Source organism: Mus caroli, chromosome 14 (genome assembly GCF_900094665.2).
Source record: "Mus caroli chromosome 14, CAROLI_EIJ_v1.1, whole genome shotgun sequence".
Classification (NCBI taxonomy): domain Eukaryota; kingdom Metazoa; phylum Chordata; class Mammalia; order Rodentia; family Muridae; genus Mus; species Mus caroli.
This window is the reverse complement of record NC_034583.1, coordinates 12,585,329-12,603,712: the sequence shown is the minus strand read 5'-3', so window position 1 is coordinate 12,603,712 and position 18,384 is coordinate 12,585,329. Positions and strand designations below refer to the sequence as shown.

Here is an 18,384-nt window from a genome sequence, read left to right as displayed (position 1 = left end):
CAGGAGGCAGGAGGCAGGAGGCAGGAGGCAGGAGGCAGGAGGCAGGAGGCAGGAGGCAGGAGGCAGGAGGCAGGAGGCAGGAGGCAGAGGCAGATGGATCTCTGTGAATTTAAGGCCAGCATGACCTATGTAGTGAGTTCCTTCCCAAAAAAGGAAGGAAGGAAGGAACAAACAGAAAGATTTCAACAAGCTTCAGTGTGAAATGTCTACCTCTGATGGTTATCTTACTTAAGATGCGTTGTCCTTAGTGATGCTGGCATTGCCATCCCCATGAGACTGAACCACTACATACCTTGAAGATACTGCAGATTTTGTGAGCCTTATACATTGAATCTATTCAACTTGTTCATTGATGCAGTCAAGTCAACCAATAAGCAAATGGACAGGGCTGTGTTGAAACAGAACTTTGTTTAGAGACGTTGAGATTGGAATTGCATATACACTTCACGCGTCATCTGTTTCTCGTCTTCTGCGATACTTGTATGGCTAACCCCTTAGCTCCTGCAAGTCTTTCTTTACATTTCACCTTCTCAGTGAAGCCCTACCCAGACAGATCATTCTGCCCCAAACAGCAAGTGACACCAAGTCCCCCCACTCATTGTCCTCACCCATTTTTACCTTCCTCCTCATCTCGTGACTTCCCATAGCACTTAGGGCCTTTCAAACATAATACATAATTTACATATGTATGTTTATACTGTTCGTCCTCCCTTGCCAGATAGAAAGCTTCTCACTTGTAGAGTTTGTTGTTTATGACTTTACAGAGCCCTCCGAAGGGCCCAGAAGACTTCGAGTCACAACTGACACGGAAAGATTTGGTTGAATAATTCAATGGATGGATGAGTGGCTTGTGAAACTCTCAATTGACCACTGGTTGGGGTTCAGGTCGTTTGATACTAAAATGTTTCTCCATTATGTGGGCTTGGCCTTTAGAAATGAGGTTGTATACCTTCTATTTCAAAGGCCCTGTGGTGGTTTGAATGAGATGGTCCCCCACCCCCACCCCATAGGCTTATATATCCTCATAGGCTCGAGTCCCCAGTTGATTAGGTGTTTGGAAAGACTGGGGTGTGTGCTCTTGTTTAGAAGAGTTGTATCACTGGGGGAGGGGGGGCTTTGAGGTTTCAAAAACCCAAGCCAGGCCCAGTGTCTCTCCGCCTGATTCCTCTGAAACTGTCACCAAGCCTACATTAATCACCTTCACCTTCTTCTTCTTCTTCTTCTTCTTCTTCTTCTTCTTCTTCTTCTTCTTCTTCTTCTTCTTCTTCTTCTTCTTCTTCTTCTTCTTCTTCTTNCTTCTTCTTCTTCTTCTTCTTCTTCTTCTTCTTCTTCTTCTTCTTCTTCTTCTTCTTCTTCTTCTTCTTCTTCTTCTTCTTCTTCTTCTCCTCCTCCTCCTCTTCCTCCTCCTCCTCCTCCTCCTCCTTCTGTTTAAAGATTTATTTATTTTATGTATGTGAGTACACTGTAGCTGTCTTCAGACACAGCAGAAGAGGGCATCAGATCCTACTACCTATGTTTGTGAGCCACCCTGTGGTTGCTGGGAATTGAACTCAGGATCTCTGAAAGAGCAGTCAGTGCTCTTAACTGCTGAGCCATCTCTCCAGCACCTGCCCTTGCTTTTCCTGATTCATTTGGTATTAAACTTAACTGAGAAAACATGAATTGTCTCTGGGAGCCCGCTTAAAACTGCACTCGAGCCTGCGGAACGTTCGAAGCTTCTCATTATGCATGTGTCCCTTTCTGGCTCCAGACTAGAAGCATCTACTCTAAGCATCTGTGTTGATTATTACATTTAAACCCCCTGAAATTAGACACTGCAGTTTCTTCATTTGTATGCCCCACAGATGCAAACACTGTTTAATGACCGGCTCCTGAACTAAAATGAAACCTACAGTTGGCTTAGCTCCAAGAGCTTCAATAACGCCCCTCAGCTTGCCATGAAAGGCCTTTCTTGATCAAGCGCCTGCCTTTGTCCACAGTCTCGCCAGCTGTCACCTCCTTCCTCCAGCTTCCATAAGTGTTTCTCTCTCGGCCCTATTGTTCATTTCTTGCCTTTGTGTATCTGTTTCCAGCACAATCAGTTATCATGTTGACTGCGAGTGAACTCCTCACTATCTCCAAGCCACTGTTTCTCTCTTTTGTCCCTCCCACACTCCCTTTTTGGTCTTTTAAATGGAATCAAAGTAGACAGCCAGTCTGTCCTGCTCATCACTGCTCGCCTGTATCTGGAAAACAATTTGTAACAGAATGGGAAGGGTCTTAAATCCAGTAGGAACATTTGATTGTCTCTAGAGCACAGCAGGCAGTTCCTGAAGCAGGCAAGCATGGGAGAGAGGATAGCTTGGAACCCCAATTTGTTTCTGGTTATTCACATAGCCCCTCTTACAATGATGCTCTTGGCAGCCTTGTTCCTTCACTGGTAAGTCACACACACACACACACACACACACACACACACACACAAACAAAAAACTATTCTCCAAACAATTTACCTGGCACCTCAGAACTCCCTTAACCTCCCCAGATTATATATACTTCTCCATCTAAATAATAATATTTCTTCACCCCGAGTACCAATCACACCTACACAGCTTTTATTCAAGTATATTCTCAATGTATGGGGTATACAGATTAGAAGGGTCAAGACAGCCTGAACTTGCTTGGGGTACAGGCACAATTAAGGGGAAACTATGTCCTCTAGTAAGCTTTTAAGAAGAATCTATTTACTATCATATACCTGTGCATGTGATTAAAGCCTGATGCATTATTGGAAGGGACATGAGCAGTACTGAAATGATCGTATAACCTGATCTATCAATTGAAATAAAGGATCATTCACATTAGCAACCAGCGCCTCCTTTTTCTTGACCGGTGAAGAGACCCAGGCTGTAGCCTGAGGTACTTGGTACTTTTGTTCGCGTTGCCTGCTGTCATTCTGTAACTCTGCGCTATAGCATTGCTTCAAATAAAACTATTTTGCTTTTGCAAATTTGGATAAGAGGCCAAAAACCTGGAAGCATGCAACTTAGATCATAAGCACAGACAGCTTTGCTAAAAGATAAGAAGAAAGTTTCAAATGGGCGCTTAGATTATCAGTCGCGTTACAGAGTGGGGAAAATACATCAGGAAAGGCAAGAAAGGATGAGAGAGAAGAGATGGCAGGGCTTAGTGGCCCACTGAAGGTAGTGACTGAGAGGTTTGAGGAGAAGGAAACGCAGGTTCCCGGTTTCTGACTTCACTGTTTGGCGACAAACTGAAATATGGCATGGGGATTGTATCTAATCTCCACATCACTCCAATTAGTCCGAAAGATTATCCTGCAGGGACCGTTCTTTTCGATCTTTGTATTACCAGCGTTCAAAGACGAGCAATTAATACGCTCAAAATATTAAACAGCAACTCTGAGCCAATAAGAGCTATAGCCGACTGAAGAAAGCGTACAGATTTTTTTTTTTTTTTTTGATTTGGTTTTGGGTTTTGGTTTTGCCTACTGTTGCAAAAAAGGAGTTAGATCCACGAATCGCAGCTTCAGACCTGCTTTCGGTCCATTGTACAACTAGGAAGCTGACAATAAAGTTTATTTGAGCGTCGACGTGCCCCGACGTGGCCCCGCCTCCTAAGCAAGCAGCGATGATTGGCCAGCGCTTGCGGGCTGAGGGCGTTCCTAAGCTGCGATTGGCTCCGTCCGCCGTCCGTCGGAGCGTCGGTCACCGCCCCGCCCCCTCGCCGCGTCGCCGGTGCCTGCGCTGCCCGCCTCACCTCGCTTCTCCTGTCCCGGCGGAGGCCCGGGCGGCCAGCGCGAGCAGCGGGGACCATGTTCCGACGCAAGCTCACGGCTCTGGATTACCACAACCCCTCAGGCTTCAACTGCAAAGGTGGGTGGCGGCCGCGGGGTTCGGCGACGGCACCTCCCCAGCCTGCCCGGACCCGGACCCGGACCCGGCAGCCGCTGCCCGGCGGCGCTCGGCAGGCTTCCCGGCCCCGGGGCGGCTCGGCGGGCACCTGCGGGGTAGGGGAAGGAGCCGGGGATGCCCTTCGGGGCGCGCAGAAAGTTCGTGGCCGGCTGCCAGGGAAGTGGAACCGTTCAGAAAAAAAGATATTCAAGTCCGGCGGGCCATTGGGAAACTGGGAGTGAGGCGGGGACCAGGGCCTCATTCCGCTGTGCAGGACGCACAGGTAGAAGCGGGGTGGCAGCGTTTGGTCTCCAGAAGCATATCAGGGTCTGTCCTGGTTTTTACTTGGCTTTTGACTCAAGTTTGCTGGGTGGCGGTAGAGCCGAAATTGGGGGTTGAGACCTCAGTTTTCTGACGTGTAAAATGAGGATCTTTCCTGAGGGTTTTTTGTTTTTTTGGAGGGGGACGATCTAAGAAAGCAGATGCATCCCGGTAACTGTACACTGTCCCCTAGCTTTCAATTTTTAATATTTGTATTCAGGGTGTTTTAATCGTTTATTTCTTGTTTATTTTATTCTATTGGCTTGCTTTAAAGTTTTTACCTGCCCAGTGCCTCTTAAACTCTAAAGGAACCAGAGTTCTAATAAAACATAGGAAACACTGTGCCCTGCATGTTTAATTCATTTAATACTCAAAACATCCCCACGAAGTAAGTTCCGTTTTCCTCATCTTGTATCTGAAGAATCTGAAGCTTAGAAAGTGTATCCGGTTTTCTGAGGCTCATCCAGAATTTGAGTCTATTGCGGTGAGCCAGGTATCTATGGCTCTGCAGCCTGAACTTTGAACTCTTGCTGACTTCTCTCGGGGTCAGTTAACGTAGTGTTTGCAGGTTAGAAAGCCACCAAGGATCACGAGGGCTTTTAGTGACTCGATATATGATGTTTCGTTGCAGATGAAACAGAATTTAGAAACTTTATCGTTTGGCTTGAAGACCAGAAAATCAGACACTACAAGATTGAAGACAGAGGTAACTTGAGAAACATCCACAGCAGTGAGTGGCCCAAGTTCTTTGAAAAGGTAATGAATCAGGAAGTAGAAGGAAGCACAGAGAACTTCTGTAAAAGTTGTACGAGGTTGAGTTGAAAATTCCTATATTCTTTTAAGACATAATAATGATCAGTGTAAATAAAGCTAATTCCATGGATTCAAACTCTGCTGTTTTGATTTTTAAAGCAAATTATATTATCTCCAACCAAGCTGTCAGTATTTGGATTAAACATCATTTTCTAAATGTCACGGCATTCCTTAGTAGGATCGTCTACATAATTTGTATGTATGTATGTATGCATGTATGTGTGTGTTTATATGTATGTCGGGTATCCGCAGAGGCCAGAAGAGCACAGCACGTCTCTTGGAGCTTTAGTTACATTAGATACGAAAATGCAGGAATATACTTTTGAGTCCTTGTCTTAGTTACATTTCTATTCTGTGAAGAGATACCATGGCTAAGCAGCTTCTAACAGAGAGCACTTACCTTGAGATTTCCCTACAGTTTCAGAGGGTGAGTCCATGACCATTATGTGCGGAGTGTGGCACCAGGCAGGCAGGCAGAGCACTGGAGCCATAGCTGAGAACTCACATGCTTATCTGCAAGGAGGAGTCAGAGAGCTCACTGGGAATTGTGGGAAGGGAAAAGATGTGGGGTGGGTTTGGCTTCTGAAACCTCAAAGCTCACCTTCGGTGACACATCTCCACCAACAAGGCCACATCTCCTAATCCTTCCCAAACAGTTCTACCAACTGGGGACCAAACATTCAAATCTCTGAGCCATGGGGGCCATTCTCATTCAAACTAGCACATACTCATTAAGAGACATCATTTCCATGCCTGAAACTTGAAACTGTCATGTTTATTCTTATAGGTAAGGTACAGATGCCCCTAAAAGCTCTCTGTGAATCATTTTGTGACTAGAATCGTTTCACATTGATTTATTTTAATTTTAGTAATATTCTTTCAGGAGTAATTGTTTCCAAACTCTATAAAAAGCCACATCATGTCATTACAGTGTCGTCAACAAATGGGAATGACAGTGGCAGCTGTTTCTGTTCTGTGTGTGTGTTTTGGTTTTTGTAGACAGGGTCTCTCTGTGTAGCCTTGGCTGTCCTGGAACTCACTTTCTACACCAGGCTGGCCTTGAACTCAGAAATCTGCCTGCCTCTGCCTCCCAAGTGCTGGGATTAAAAGTGTGCGCCACCACTGCCCGGCAGCTGTCTCCGTTCTTGTTCAGAAGCCACGTACCTGATATGCCTCTCCCATAAATGTTGACCCAGGCCTAATGCTCCTTGCCACTGCAGCTACTTCTAGTGCTTTATCTTTATTTACCCTTAAACTCTTTTCAGTTTTCAGTGGGCTTTTAAAGATCTTAAAATATAGTGCTAGTATTTTCTGTTGGTTCACTTGTAAATGAAAAAGTATGCAGAGATTAGAGACACTTGCTTGCTTAAAAGATCCTGACAGGTAGTAAACTAATCATAAATCATACGTCACCCAAATACTATTAGAAATGTTGTTTAAGGTATCTTAGGAAACACCTATTTGGTAATTAATATAGATTTTAAGTTACTAATTTGCATTCAGTACTCACAAGTGGTTTTTGATCGTGGCCAAATCTAATGAATGAGACTTGTTTGCTTTATTAAAGGAATAAAATTTTTGGTTAGAAAATGAATTTTTACTAAAACATATTAATTTACAAATTATCCCTGAAGTTTTCACTGAAAGGTTTTTTGTTAGGGTCTACTTTCAGCTCCTGAGAGACTGAAGGGTCAGCTTATTTGCCTAAAGGACTTGGCTGTAACTGACACACCAGTTCCATGGCTTGCTCTGTTATGCATTTGCATATTCCATTTGCATATGAATGATAAACTTCTAGTAATTGATTGAATTGCCCTTCTTTTAAAAGTTGCACTTTTTTTTTCTTAAGATTTATTTATTTATTATATGTAAGTACACTGTAGCTGTCTTCAGACACTCCAGAAGAGGGAGTCAGATCTCGTTACAGATGGTTGTGAGCCACCATGTGCTTGCTGGGATTTGAACTCTGGACCTTTGGAAAAGCAGTCGGGTGCTCTTACCCACTGAGCCATGTCACCAGCCCTAAAAGTTGCACTTTTATCTAACTGCCCTGTGCATTGGGACCTGGAGTCAAAGCTAAGGTTCTGCTCCCAGATCTAAGTGGTGTAGCCAGTGTTGAGTATCAGATTTTTGTAGGTTGTAGTTTCATTGTCTAAATGAGATTATTCTTGTATCTTGTCCTACCTGGGATCTCCAGTTACAAATATTTTAAAAAGGAGTATTTGATTGTCTTCCCTGTATAATTACATCAGAGGTTTAATAATGATAGATGTGGTGGTGCACACTGAAATCCTGGCACCAGGAAGGTGGAGGGGAGAGAATCAGGAGTCCTGGATATCTGGGATTCAAGGCCAGCCTGGAAGAAATTCTTACAGCTCCAAACTGAGGCCTCTGTCGGTCTGCTGTTCTGTGTTCTGTGGCTCTATGATAATGAAATAGATTTTTTTCCCCCTCTTTCCCTTCGCAGTATCTCAAAGATGTTAACTGTCCTTTCAAGATTCAGGATCGGCAAGAAGCAATTGACTGGCTTCTTGGTTTAGCTGTTAGACTTGAATATGGAGATAACGGTATGTTTTGTGCGGGATATAGGGTGGGTGTTGGCTTATGGGGCTTCTTAAAAGATTTTTATTTTTAATTGTATATGTATTATATGCATTCCTACTGTATTCAGAAGCCAGGAAAGGATATCAGATCTGCTGGAGCTAGAGTTACAACTGTGAACTCCCATGTGGGTACTGGGAATCTAATCTAGGTCCTTTGCCAGGGCTTTAACTGCTGAGACAGCGCTCGCTCCAGCTCATCTTTAGTTCACTGTTGTGGATAGTTTTTAGATGAGAAAGAAGGCTGTGGGAAGAGGTTTCTTATCTTGTATTTGCTCTTGGTTTATTTTATTACAAAAAGTGGACCCTGCTTTGTCTCTGATGCTTCCATTTTCTTTTAGATTGGAAGTTGTTTTCTGAAAAAGGTTAATAGAATTCCTTAACAAAGGAATGTTACTTGGTTAATTTGCCAGCTTCCACTGCAACTAAGCCATTGACACTGCTGCCAGCATCAGAGCCCTTGGGGTTTGGAGTATTGGTTACAGCAGCTATTTCACAGGAGATAGAAACATACTGGTGTGTCTAGTGCCAGTGCACATTAAGACAGTGTAGGCCAACATGTATGTGTAGTGTTTAATCTTCCTCAGCTATGGACAGTCTTCTGCTATCTGAAGCTTTTGAATTTGGTGCCAGTGGAAGAGGTGCCTCATTGCACTGCTTCCTTTCATCAGACACCTCAGCTTCAGGCCGAGCATCCTGCTTCACTTCCATCCTTGGGTTTGTGATTTTCCTTCATGATGCCTGTCACTTTCAGGTCCTAGGTGTGTGCTCTTGAAACCTGTCTGATATGTGTAGCTTCTCTGCCCCACCCATCCCGTTACCATTAGTCTTTGTCTGAGTCTGCTGTGTCACCTCTGTTTCTGCTGCTGCCACCCTGCAGGCTTCAGCTCTTGTCACCTTCTTCTAGTATAGGGTGGTGCCACACCCTGTTCTCAGCTGCATGTCCTCTGGCTAACTTTCTGAACTATGTTTTAGAATCTGATTCAAATTTCACTACTTTTTAAAAGTTTAGGTTGATAGAAAAATTATAACAGTACAAAGAGTGTTCTTATATCAAGATCTGAGGAGCCATTTTGGCAGTAAGTTTATTCATTACTTTTAAAATATTTTTTCAAGCTGGTCTTTCTAAAGACCAGCTCTAGTTGCACTTTCTAATCTAAAGCATTGTCACTTTCCCATGTTCATAAAATCACTCTCATTTTTATTTGAAAGAACAAAGCAAGCAGCCCTGTGGTTTCTTTCCACGATGGAATATATGGGAATGTAGGCCTTGTGACCGCAGCCTTGCTGATGTTTGGGGCCTTTAGAAGGGTCTTTCTGTCTCCTGCTCTGGCTTGGTAGCCACTGTGTGGGAGGTTGTTTGCAACAGAGTATCCTGGGGTCCTGGACCCTAGGCTGATCTTCCGCTGCTCCCTGATGGATTGATTCCTAGCCATCCTCCATGTCTTTTCTCACCACATTGGCTCCATTTTATACTTGGCTTCAGGGTTGTTTCCTGTATCCCAGCACAGTGCATTCATTAGCACATGCATTTGTTTCTCAAAGTTTCAATAAAAACTTGTGTATTAAGTGGGGTATTTCTACATTGGGAAAAGGAAAGTTGAAAGATGAATGGTATAAAAGGTATATTACAAATCTCAACTAGCCAGCATGCTTTGTTTACTCTTCAGTTTCAGCATTGCGGGAGCAGGCACCAAGCTGATTAAGGTAGCAGTGCTGGCCTTAACCTGCAGGAGGCGCTGGGGTGCTTGCCATTAAACATCTTACATGTGTTGAAATCATTGAGAATTTTTGCTTGCTCTTCCATTACTTAAGAAAACTTTATTCATATGCCAATTAATGTTATTAAAATCTGATTCAAAGTTCACTACTTTTTAAAAGTTTAGGTTGATAGAAAAATTATAACAGTACAAAGAGTTTTCTTATATCAAGATCTGAGGAGCCATTTTTGGCAGTAAGTTTATTCATTACTTTTAAAATATTTTTCAAGTGAAAACAACATGCCTTCAGAGTTTTTAATCTCCATGACATCTTAAATCCGCGTACGATACGTTTTAAGATACTGTGATTTTTGTGTTGAAAGCAGTATTTTACATATTGAAAAGACTTGGGAAGATTTGGTTTTAGTGTCTATCCAATACGTTTTTTAAACTTATCTTTCTTTTTATTTATTTATTTATTTTTATTTTTAGAATTTGAGACAGGCTTTTGACAAGCTGCCCATTGTCCCTGGATTTAATTTATAGCTCAGGCAGGTGCGTGACTTGTGGTTGTCCTGCTTGGCTTCTGTAACTGGGACCGTGCCCTGCTTCTGTTTAATTTCTAGGTACCTCATAGTTGTGCCCTGTCGTCCCTCCATCTGCCATCTGCCCCTCCCCTCTTCACCTGTTGTTCAGTTCTTCAGTCCCAAACTTAAGAGAGGTCTAAAAGACTATATTTCCTAATCTTTTGGGAAGTAGAGGAGGAGGAGGGTCAAAGGTCAGGGCCAGCCTTTGGTACATTAAAGCTTATCTCAGAAACATTACTGAGAAGACCCTTGTGTCGAGTGTACCAGTAAGGACTTGAGCTTCATCAAAAAGTTACATTTTTTTTTTTGAAGTTTTAATTGTAGTGAAGTATAATTTTTGAGTGGATGTCATAATCTGGCTAAACTACATTCAGTAAATAAGCAATATTTATCTTAATCTTAAGTTGTTATTTTACCTTGTTGCTTGTTTTTTTTTTTTTTTTTTATAGCTGAAAAATACAAGGACTTAGTACCTGATAACAGGAAAAATACTGACAACGCAGCTAAAAATGCAGAGCCACTGATCAACTTGGATGGTGAGTGTGGTGCATATGGGTGGCAGCCCTGGTTTCGTAGCTGCTTCCCACTCATATGCTGAGTGTAAGCCTGACAGGAGTGCAGAGCAGCCTCTCTCCCGCTAGAGACTCAGTTGCAGTGAGCTTCCCCTCTCCCCATCCCCTCAACACAGAATATTTGAATGTTAAAAGCAATGGTGTTTATGTTTTTGCTTCAAGTAATTTGGATTTTGATTTCTTGCTCATTGTGACACTCATTGGTCACCTTCCTGGCAATATAATTTATTTTTTTTAATCTAGTGACAAATGGTAAAATGTTTCTTTATTACAAGTCCCACATACCCTTTTAGCAATTTCTATTTAAAGCCTGAAGATTATGGAAATCACCTGAGTATAGTGTGTTAAATAAGGGTTCACCGACTGTTGCATTGTGACCTGCAGTAAGCTATTGTTAGAGCGAATGAGCTTGCATACTCCAAAGCCTCTGTGACAGGAAAGCACATCTGGGGAGAACTACCCATTGAGTGCACCTGTATTAAAATTAACAGCTTTGGGGAGAAACACTAAAAGGTGTCCTCCGTAGCTGGGCCTCGCAGACTGCTGCAAGGCAAGCTCGCCGGGAGTCAGGTTAGTCATTTATGCAGTTCTCCATGTGGCTGGTGCAGTTAGCAAGGAGGCTTCCCCCAGACTTGAACTTGCTTTATGTCGGTCCTAGAAAGTTGCTCCTTCTGTAAGCTCCTGTGTTCAGACAAGCAATTAGGATGTTTGTAGAGTTGGGTTTTGCTTATTCACTTTTAATCTTTTATAGTAAATAATCCCGATTTTAAGGCGGGTGTCATGGCTCTGGCTAACCTCCTTCAGATTCAGCGTCATGATGACTACTTGGTAATGCTTAAGGTAAGCTGCCCATTTTATTCTTGTCAGAGACTGCACATGGAGAAAAACCTTCCCCTTCCTATATGCTATCTGTTTTTATTTACATTTATAATGGGCTGGTGAATAGAAATTCAGAAAAATGTGGGACCTAGAGCACACACATTATTATTTTATGTTTCACATTATCCAGCAGTAAGCTGATATCTGAGCATTAACTGCACACCAGTGTGTTTTGTCTTTGCAGAGATAAAATGTCACTCAATCCTATTAACAATCATGCTGAGAAATACTAACAAGCCTGGGGCCTAGGGAGCTGGCTCTGGTGGTAAAGGGTTAAGCCTAAGGACCTGGGTTTGGAACTCAAAACCCCCGTATCAAACCAAACACAGTGACAACTCTAACCCCAGTGCTGGGAGGGCAGACACCTGGATCTCCAGGCAAGATGGCCAGCTGGCCTAGCCAAGACAGTGTGAGGTGCATCATACGCATCACTGCCCTCCTTTTGTTTTTGACAGATTTATCTAATTTAGCAGAGAAGGGCTAATTTGAGAAAAGGTAGAGAACAACTGGGTAACCAGCAGTGCCGACCTTTAATCTCCACACCACTGGCGCACACACCTATATCCACAGGTTTGCATGAACGTGTGTACACCTCACATCCAAAGAAGATGTTTATCAGGAAACAGATCTAGAAGTTAATGAACATGCAAGACACAGAGTGATAGAGACGGCCGACTGCTCAGTCTGCGACTTCAGTCTGTGTTATGGGGGAAATGCCAAATCCCTAATGGTGAATTTAGCCACTTTAGCAAACACATGCTCTCATCTTCAGCATCTTTCCTTTCTTGGAATACACCTCTATATCAAGGAACGCAGCTCTCTGAAAGAACTTTTCATTCTGAGAAAGGAAAACATTTCATCAACTTTCTGCTGTGGATGTGCAGTGGGGTGTGGCAGGAGGATGCAGCCTTGGAGACTTAGATATGGCTGTTCCAGATCTCGAGTGAAGCTTACTATAAACTGCTTCATAATAAATTGAATAGACTTCCCTCTACCCAGAAGGGGTTATAATTTATCCTTCTTATTAGAATTGTATGGGTTATGTGGACAGTTTTAACAACAAAAGTAGTGTTCTTAGCTTAATAGAATATTCATGTTGAATCCAGATGGACCTTTCTCACCCAGCTTGGATGCCAAAGACATCAAGTTGTTGTTAGTAAAATCCAGCTGTTTCAAAGTTTTATTTTTTGCTCAATCTAGTATGCAAATATTTCCTAGGGACAGGCCCACATAAGTTTCGATCATAAACTAAGGAAAACAGAGAATGCAGTATATTTGGGATGACTTTTACGAAACTTTGAAACTGAGGAGGACTTAAACTTACAGTAGCTTTATCAGAAAGCTTTGTACAGTCCTAGGTCTAATACATAATTATCCTGTTTGGCATTCAAGTAATCATGGTTCTATATGGAGGATATCTTAGGTTTGCCAGGCACAGAAGTGAGCATGTTAAGGCTCAGTGGTAGCGTGCTCTCTTTGTGTGCATTAGAGCTTGGGTCTAATCCCAGGGGCAGGGATGGACATTTGTGTATTAGTAATTTGGCAAAATAGTAAGTTTGGTCTTTATTGGGTTTCCTAGGCAATTCGCATTTTGGTTCAGGAACGTCTAACACAGGATGCAGTTGCTAAAGCAAATCAAACAAAAGAGGTACGTGTGTTTCTCAGATTCTAAGCCAGTTAATGGAAACTCCCTCTGGTATTGCATGCATTTAAACTTGTTATTTACACATTCTGGGCTCGGTATGATGGCACACACTTTTAATCCCAGTACTCTGGAGTCAGAGGCAGGCAGAGCTCTTGAGTATAAAGCCAGTTGGTACACATATAGAGTTCCAGGACAGCCAGGACTACATAGAGAACTGCTCCCCGCCCCCCACACACCCCAACACCCACAAAAGATGCCCATTCTGTTGGAACCGGAGGAGAAAGGTAGCTGGCTTATATGTGAATTGAACTTGATTCTTAAGTAGTGTGTTCAGTAACTGAGGTTCAGACAACTGGGTGAACAGTGAATTTCATGTCTGACGGTCACATTTCACACTCTAGAGAATCTACTAGTCCATTCTGTCTGTAAACTTGAGGCAAGTGCCAAGGGATTTAGCCTTGTGAAATGTGTTGGATTGTTGGCTACATGGTAGAGAAAGGCAGGACACACTTACTCCTTTCATGTTAGATCTAGATCTCATACTCACACTTGGGATTCTTTGTAATTTATCTCCTTTTGCTCAGTATGTCATGGCTACCTCCCCGTGAAGAATACTACTGGAATATTCTTAACCATGCCATCAATACAGATAATCCTGAAAATATCAGGTGTGGAGATACAAGTATTTAATCCTAGTGCTAGGAGGCAGGATGTCTCTGATTTCAAAGCCAGCCTGGACTCTGAAGTTAAAAAAAAAAAAAGAAAGAAAGAAAGAAAAGAAAGGAAAAATTGAATCTCCCCAAAGCCACAATGCTGAGAATGTTGTTGGGTAAGGAGGGCCAGCTGCAGTTATCAATAATGGTCTCTTCTCACTGAGGATTATGGCCCCTCCTTTTCTTCCCTCTCCCCCAAGTCCTCCAATGCCCTTTGTCCTCTGACCCCTTTAGTAAGTCCAGTAGTGATGAAGAGCCGCTGATGCAGTATAGGCCCTCTGAAACACGCTCTGCTTTCTACTAAGGGTTCTTACTAGCTTAATTATGTATGAATTGGCCACTGGAAATTGGATCAAAGATCAGCTTATTTCACCCACACTACAGAACAAGCAGCAAATTGTTCTGCTATAATAGTCGTTCATTTACCAAAATGATGTCTTTGGTTTGGAGGCCATGCTGACCAGTGCTGAGCCAGAGCTCTCTGCTTCTGTTTGCAAAGTAGAATCTAGCTTTTCATTGCTGCAGTTTATAACTTCATATTACTATTCTTTGTAGCCATTCCTGACTGTTTGAGGGATATGGTGGATTTCAGGGATAGCTGTTCCTTGGTGGTCTGTTGGCAGACAAAAAGAACCCCAGTCTGTGGTGCCAGGTGACATATAAAACCACTCAACTACAAGTCTGCTGGTGACTTTGTTCTCTGAACTTCAGGTCATCTAAGTTATTAGCTCTGTGAGAGAGCCAAGGTGGAGCATATTAGTAGGTTAGGCAAGAATTTAGCAGTAGCTAATTACTGCTAATTTCAGCAGATAGCCCAGACTTCTGAAGAGTGTAGTTTGGTATTATCATCCTTGACTAAAAGTAACTTCTATAATAAAATAATAACATTTAAATACTCTGGTAAACAAGCTGGCTGAAAAACTTCTATGTCTTAGATACGTTTGCATACTTTGTAGTTTCATTTGTAATCTGATTTGCACAGCACTTGCTTAGCTGCCAGCCCTTCTTCCTTAGCCACATTAAGTGCTTTTGCATGGGCCTGGTGTAAAAGGTTGGTGTCTCTGGTACATGTGAAGAGAACTCTTTCCTGGGTGGCTGGAAAGCTAGCTCATCACAAGGTAAATCATACTAGTCCCTAACCAAATAGCCAAGTTTCAAATGAGAAAAGTGACCCTTAACTAAATGATCTTGTTTTGTTTTAAAGGGCTTACCTGTTGCTTTAGAGAAACATATTCTTGGCTTTGACACAGGCGGTAAGTTATTTTCATGAAGTCAAGCTATTTTGAGGGACTTACTGAGGTGTAAGTGGGTGGCTGGAAGCCCAGAAATCATGCATACAGATGCAATGTTCTTGTCTTGTGATAGATGCAGTTCTTAATGAAGCTGCTCAGATCCTGCGATTGCTGCACATAGAAGAGCTCAGAGAGCTACAGACAAAAATTAATGAAGCCATAGTAGCTGTCCAGGCCATCATTGCTGATCCAAAGACAGACCACAGACTGGGGAAAGTTGGGAGATGAGCACATGAGGATGTCAGCTTCTCACCTGCTTAGTGATGGGAACCATTACACCAGCATGTGCTTGGAAATGAGATGTCTCACACTTGGAAGGGAGAACCCCAGGAGATTGACCATGTTCTAGAGATTCACCACCACTGCTTTTTCTTTAATAAAGTTGGGGAAGGAAAAGGCTTGCTTGTTTTGCTCTGTTTTGAGTCAGTGTATTCTGTTTCTACAATTATTATGCACCCTTTATGGTTACATTCACCCCAGCCCTTGACTTCGTCCTGGAGACAATATAGATATTTAGACCACAAGAAAGCTTTAAAATATTTTATTGGAATTATATAGAAAATTGAAGAACTGCTGCATCTTTGGTGTTTTACCCGGAGTACTTTTGAGGGATGCTTCTGTAGAGGCACTTGGGGAATCTTTGTAGCACCTTAGTATAAATAAAGTCTGAGGACTTCACTGGGCAGTATAAATAGGCTGGCCAACCCCATGGTCCGGCTGTGACGGGCCTCAGTGGGCTTCAGGAATAAGTTCTCATAGCCATCTGTTTGCTTTACTTTTCTTGGCCAGGTAGAATCCATGGCAAACAAAAATCAGATTCAGTGTCTTTGCTCTAGTTGGTTCTATGTTGAATGAATTTGGCCTTTTAAATAACTGTTTACAAAAGCTGATTTAATAAGCAATGATTAAAATTCTATTTTAAACTTGTGATAACCTTTGTTTTTAAAAATACAGTAGTAAAGATTGAGGTATACATTTCACAAAATATACTTGAGTCTCACTGCACTGAAAATGCTCACTTGTGTGCCAAGAGCTCATAATGGCCAATTCCTTTTCCACTGTCTTTGCCTTCGTAGCAAATATTCTTAGGACAAGATTCTTGTAAACTTGAAATCCTCCTATACATTTAGTGTTCATTTTCTTCCTGTGAGGGGAGTGGACAGCAGTGTATCATTAGTTAAGGAACGCAGCGCTGACAGTTACCTTCTCTACCCCCTGGTCCAAGGAAGCCTCATGATGCACTTTGATGGACTCACCTGTCGGACAGTACGGGTAGACTGCAGTGATCCCGTAGAGATGAGACCGCTGCTCAGGGAGATACTCATCAGTAAACTGGCCACTGTCTTTATTCACTGATATAACACCATCCCTAGTGAAAGAAGGAAGGAGGGATTCATGGATGGTCAGTCACAAGGTCAAGTTTCAGTAGGTAACAACTGGGCACTTTTCCATAAAACATTAAAAAACAATTCCGCTAAATGTGTTTTGACTCAGTTTGTCTATACCAATGATTCTAGATGTAGCCCAGTATCACTAGTATCCACCAGTATCAACTAGGTACTTACAGGAAACACAAACTACTGTTCCTTCTCCCTGGCCATTCTCTAAGTCAAAACCCTGGAACAGCACAAAGAATGTATTTAATGTTCTGTGGCCATAGGAACTAGTGGTTAAATCAGTTCCCAATTCTGGCTAGGCCTATGGGATTTATTCAAGTACTACCGTTAGGTCTTGTCAAAACTGTAGGAAGGGAAGAAAGGATTCAGACATGCACCTATGTTCTGTTTTGAAGTGTTCTTAGCGGGGAGTCAAACAGCATTTTTTAGTCTTTAAGGAAAACATTTATTATTATCTATAATTTGTTTTTCAAGACAGGATTCCTCTATGTAGTCCTGGCTGTGTAGACCAGGCACACCTCGAACTCCAGCGATCACCCTGCCTCTGCCTTTCTAGTGCTGGGATTAAAGGCACGCACCACCATGTCCTGCTTATTGATATTTTTAAAACGGAAAATTCAACTTAAAACTTCATACTGCTTAAAACTCATTCTCTAAGAACATATTTAAATACATGTTTCTTATTAGTTACTACCAAATTTCTTCAGTTTAAATGCTGCCTGCAAGCAACACCAGTAAACCTGCGGATGAAATGCTGGGATGATTTCAAGTCATAGCCCTGCAAGACGGATGTCTACTGACAGACAGAGTCCAACAGGGCTTCCAACCAAAGCTGCTGACTGTCAGACAGCATGTTCTGCAGAACCCGTTGCCCTTGCAGGCTGCTGCAGGGTGCTCACCTCCGCCAGTCCGTGTGGTAGAAGTGATCTGCGTAGCTGACGATGCTGAAGGGGTAATTGAGGTGGTTTTGGATGACGCGTCGTCCAGTTCCATCAGGCAGTGTACACTCCAGTTTTTTGGTTCCTTTTAAGACATCCAAGAAAGAAAATGAGTTCCCTTCATGCCCTGAGCAAACCACTGGTAAAAATGAGCTGCCACGTCCTTTTCCAGGGAACAGAGGCAGAATTTCAACATGTGGCATTTTATGCCCATTGCAGTCCACATTAGCATCTGTAAATCCTGCCCTAGGACTCCTCTCCACCTGGTACAGCAGAACTCTAGTTTTGAGAGTCAAACTTCGATCTTTTTGTGGAAGAATCTAATATATTGAAATCTGGCAGTGTCTTTCCAAGGGACAGGGGTCACTAAAGATAAGAATTTTTATAATTTTAAGTCTAAATTTCTAAGTTGAAAACATAACATCCAGATTGGCCAAAATATATATTTATAAATTCTAGGTATAAGAAAAAGATAATGGTAGTGGTTATTTTTACATGGTAATCCTTTGAATTTTTGAAAAAAAAAACCCTATAGAATTCAAGAATTTTCAAATTTCATATTTCTTATGAAGACTGAATTTCATATACCTTTTTAAAATGTAATATTCTGACAGCTGGATTGTGAAAAACGCCCAGCTACATATTTTGTAAATTTGAGAACTTTCTTCCTTTCTTTAGTAGAATGAGAGACACACACACACACACACACACACAGTGTCTTTAAGGGTTTTTGGTAATGCAAAGTACACCACAGAATAGATAATCCTGGGGTTAAGCAAAGGCAATCCTGAGGGAGGACATCCTCTCTCAGCATCTGTCAAAGGATCGCAGCACACCAAGTGATAACAATGGCCCAGAAGGGAGGCTAACCTCAGCTCAAGACAAGTGGCAACAGCGGCCATGACGTCAGACTTCAAAGTTTCCAGGTATTCAGTGGGGTCAGAGGGCAGGAGAGACATGCTACACAGTGGGGTCAGGGGGCAGGACAGACATGCTACACAGTCCAGCCTCCTCCCTAAGCCCCAGAAAATTCA

At 42.5% G+C, this 18,384-nt stretch overlaps 2 protein-coding genes across 2 annotated transcripts in view; one reads left to right on the top strand and one right to left on the bottom strand.

The window, feature by feature from the left end:
• The first annotated feature begins 3,671 nt into the window (after window positions 1-3,671).
• Rtraf (RNA transcription, translation and transport factor) lies at window positions 3,672-15,413 on the top strand. The gene is made up of 8 exons (XM_021181846.1): window positions 3,672-3,875; window positions 4,846-4,970; window positions 7,495-7,594; window positions 10,364-10,450; window positions 11,238-11,326; window positions 12,945-13,013; window positions 14,928-14,976; window positions 15,089-15,413. Exons 1-8 carry the CDS (start codon window positions 3,815-3,817, stop codon window positions 15,241-15,243), a joined length of 735 nt encoding a protein of 244 aa, XP_021037505.1. The 5' UTR covers window positions 3,672-3,814; the 3' UTR covers window positions 15,244-15,413.
• Window positions 15,414-15,540: 127 nt separating this feature from the next.
• Window positions 15,541-18,384, bottom strand: part of Nid2 (nidogen 2) — a 60,883-nt gene continuing 58,039 nt past the window's right edge. Inside the window, exons 19-21 of the mRNA XM_021181845.1 lie at window positions 17,312-17,435; window positions 16,272-16,384; window positions 15,541-16,159 (exon numbers count right to left, since the gene is read on the bottom strand). Coding sequence (XP_021037504.1) covers window positions 16,149-16,159; window positions 16,272-16,384; window positions 17,312-17,435 — 248 coding nt within the window. The 3' untranslated portion in view covers window positions 15,541-16,148. The remainder of the gene's footprint in view (window positions 16,160-16,271; window positions 16,385-17,311; window positions 17,436-18,384) is intronic.

Excerpts from the sequence above, each read along its gene's own strand:
- Rtraf (XM_021181846.1), top strand. The coding sequence starts at position 3,815 with ATGTTCCGACGCAAGCTCACGGCTCTGGATTACCACAACCCCTCAGGC. Across the intron at positions 3,876-4,845 it reads CTCAGGCTTCAACTGCAAAG|ATGAAACAGAATTTAGAAAC; the intron begins GTGGGTGGCGGC and ends GTTTCGTTGCAG. Across the intron at positions 14,977-15,088 it reads TCTTGGCTTTGACACAGGCG|ATGCAGTTCTTAATGAAGCT; the intron begins GTAAGTTATTTT and ends GTCTTGTGATAG.